The 3,231-nt window shown below is 34.3% G+C and overlaps 1 protein-coding gene across 1 annotated transcript in view; it reads right to left on the reverse strand.

Moving 5' to 3' along the window:
* The window catches only part of LOC108761005 (ribonuclease P protein subunit p40), a 111,268-nt gene that overhangs the window by 3,215 nt on the left and 104,822 nt on the right, over window positions 1-3,231 (reverse strand). The window contains exon 5 of the mRNA XM_018507322.1: window positions 77-202. Within this exon, the coding sequence (XP_018362824.1) occupies window positions 77-202 (126 nt within the window). The remainder of the gene's footprint in view (window positions 1-76; window positions 203-3,231) is intronic.

Consider the following 3,231-nt stretch of genomic DNA (forward strand, 5'->3'; position numbering starts at 1 on the left):
TATATATATATATATATATACACACACGAATATTATATTGTGCGTATTTTTAAAAAAGGTAAAAATATATGTGAACCTGGTGGATCCCATGATATTATAACATCAAACTTCTCGGTGAGTCGTTCTTCCAACGCTATCCGAATTCTTTCGTAATTCTTCTTACCAGGAATGAAGTTTTCATTTGTTAGATCAATTCTCACTACTTTTGATGTACATTGAAAATAGAAACATAAAAATTTATGTAAAAAGATATAAGGGAAAGTGGGATAATCGTGCGCTGCGGGTAATTGTGCGCATTTTGGTTTAGCACTTTTCCGATAAATGGAGTAGCTACCGCGGCAAAATTTCTAGGCTGAACGTAATTCTTTTCAGATATAACCATAAATTATATAATTTGAAAATGTAATTAACACCAAAAATGAGAATAGATGAAATTACATATTCTGATAGTAATTTTGACATCCAGAAAATAAGATGGTAAGTCCGTATTCTTATTTTGTTTATTTAATCATACATACCTTACTAAAATATATCATTATGTGCGTCTATTGAGTTATTATTCATTGAATTAAGTTAAAAAGTTTTGGAGTAATCATTTTTCTTATTAAATCAATTCGCGGTGAAAAATTGTGCGCATGTACAATTCAAAGTTTCCTCTCAATGAAAAGTGTACTATTTGCCAAGAATTCGGAAGATATGGAACTGTGCTCAGTCGATAAATTAAAAGTAATATGATATCAATGTTGTAATTTCGTATTCTAATATAAATGTAATATAACGTTCCAAGTTATATGTATAATAGCCCAGGAACACACCAAGTCGAGAGAAAGTCAAAAGAACTTTCTTTGATGTACGTTGTGCAATTTTTGTTATAATTAATTTTTCTAATTTCTTCTGTATAATTTTTTCTAAGTTTCTGTATTAATATTAGTATAATAACATATTTATTCATTTTTGTATCAACATTTCATGAAATATCAAAATGATTTTTTTGTTGCAAAATTTGACCGTTTATCGACTTTAAGGTAATATACTCGCGACAATACCATCCAAAAGTTAGGTCCCATTGCTCGCTCGGTGACCGATACTCCCACTCTCGCCTGTGAGAGAAAACTTTTGATTGCGCCTGTTCACAATCGCGCAAACGCAGATTAATGGCGCGCAAATGTGGCAATGTCGCACTGTCAATGACATATAAGTCTACGTAAATAGATTATCATAAATAGGAAAAATATATATCCCTTGCAAGATACATAGGTTACAATGTCAGACTGTAATCTCAGCATCCGTGTAACCTCGCCATCATACGATGAACCCCGAACACTGAAATATAATACCTACTGGAATGCGCGCGAAGTCTCGTTTGTTAGCAGTGATCCGAGAGAGAGAATTTCAAGTGATAGAGTCCCTATAAGAGAGTTAAGCATGAAGGGCGACGCCCTCGTGATTGGTCGCCGCCATTTCTAGGCGCTTTCGATGTGTTAGTGAATCTGTGAATTGGTGTGAGCAACTGTTTTATGGTATAATAGTACAAACAGGCGCGAATGCGTCTATTTGTGTCACGTATTATTTGTGCTGTTTCCGGCCGGCCCCCAGCAATGGCGTCCATCCGGTCTTATGTCTTGACTCTCTTATAGGGACTCTATCAAGTGATATCTTTGTCCTTTTCGAAGTTATACTGCGCATGTGTAGTAAACAGTAGTGAGGCTCGTACAGTTTCGGGAAAAGTTAAAATTAATAATATACGTAGCATGCCAAATGTCAAATGTATGTTGAATCTCGCATAACCTAATCTGTAAGAATTAAACTTTTGACAATATTGTGCTAAAAAAGGACAAGGAGATACCACTTGAGATCCTCTTTGTCGGATCGCGAAACTAGTGCCAGCGCGCGTTCCAGTAGGTATTATATTTCAGTGACTCCGAACTGAACGCGATATACACGAAAAGTGCGGTGTTGCCACATGTTCACTAACCGCCGCCTTCAGTCGCTTCCATATGCCAAATAAAATCGAAAATTGCATTCTTTTCATGGCTCTATTTTCCAAACAAAATGGTCGAAAATTATGGAATTTTTTTACAATATCCGTTTTAAGTTCCTCTATCACATATTCGTTTTTTGTTAACATCTCATTACTAATTTAGACCCTACAAAAATAAACGCGACATTTTCATGAACTTTATAGAGGCGACACGTATAAAGTGCAGTTTTTAATTGCTTATATTTCAGTATTGAAATGGTCGATCCCATCATAATCGCATAAGCGTGTCAACGTCATCTAGTACAACATATAATTTCAAATTCAAGTCATTCTGAACACTTTCAATTCGCGAGTGTACTACCTTAAGCATCAAAATAAAGTCATTTTGACGTCATTTTGAATTTGTGTTGACTTTTGTGTATTCCTTGGGAGTTACATTGTAGAGTGCGAAATAATTATAACATTGGGTGCATTCAGAACGACAACCGCTCACTGAGCGTTCAGTAAGCTCTTGTACCTGGTTGATCTGTATGTTTAGATTTAATAGAATATGTCAATCAGAAAAAGCTCACTGAACGCTCAGTGAGCGATTGTTGTTCTGAATGCAGCCATTGGCTGCATTCATCAGAGAAAACAAGGTATGTTATAGAGCATGAAAAAATATTACATCTATATTTTTTTGTTTGTGCTTATCTCGAGGTTTAGGGGATGAAACACCTCCTCAAAAAAAATCGTTTTTTTTTCTTCCGAAGCGAATATCATCGAAACTATAAGAGGTAGAAAAATTTTCAAAATAAAAATTGAATGGCTTTAAAAGTATTTTAAAACTATAATAAAAAAAATTTTTTTTAATTATTTATTATACCTGCGCGCCATGCATCTGTATACAGGGTGGTCAACTTAAATCGATCATCTGAAATATTTCGCTTATTTTTTATGATATAAAAAAATGTTTCAAATGAAAGTAGAAGAGTTTCGAGGGGGACGTATTTTGGTCATGTTGGTTTTTGAGGCGTCAAAAAGATATGAAGGTTACCTCCATTTTTCAAAATGGAATTGTATGATTTTTTGACATAATATGATTCCTCTAGAAATTTAAAATGCCTATTACGGTCGAAGCTGGATCTTCGTTGCTTTAAATAATTCAATCTTGAATTACTAATATATACTATACAGGGTGTCCATTAAGTCGCGGACCGGGCTAATAACTTGAAAGAAAAAAAAATTTTCTAAAAACGCCGAAACACGTC

The sequence above is a fragment of the Trachymyrmex cornetzi genome, unplaced genomic scaffold (genome assembly GCF_001594075.2).
Source record: "Trachymyrmex cornetzi isolate Tcor2-1 unplaced genomic scaffold, Tcor1.1 scaffold235, whole genome shotgun sequence".
NCBI classification, from domain to species: Eukaryota; Metazoa; Arthropoda; class Insecta; order Hymenoptera; family Formicidae; genus Trachymyrmex; species Trachymyrmex cornetzi.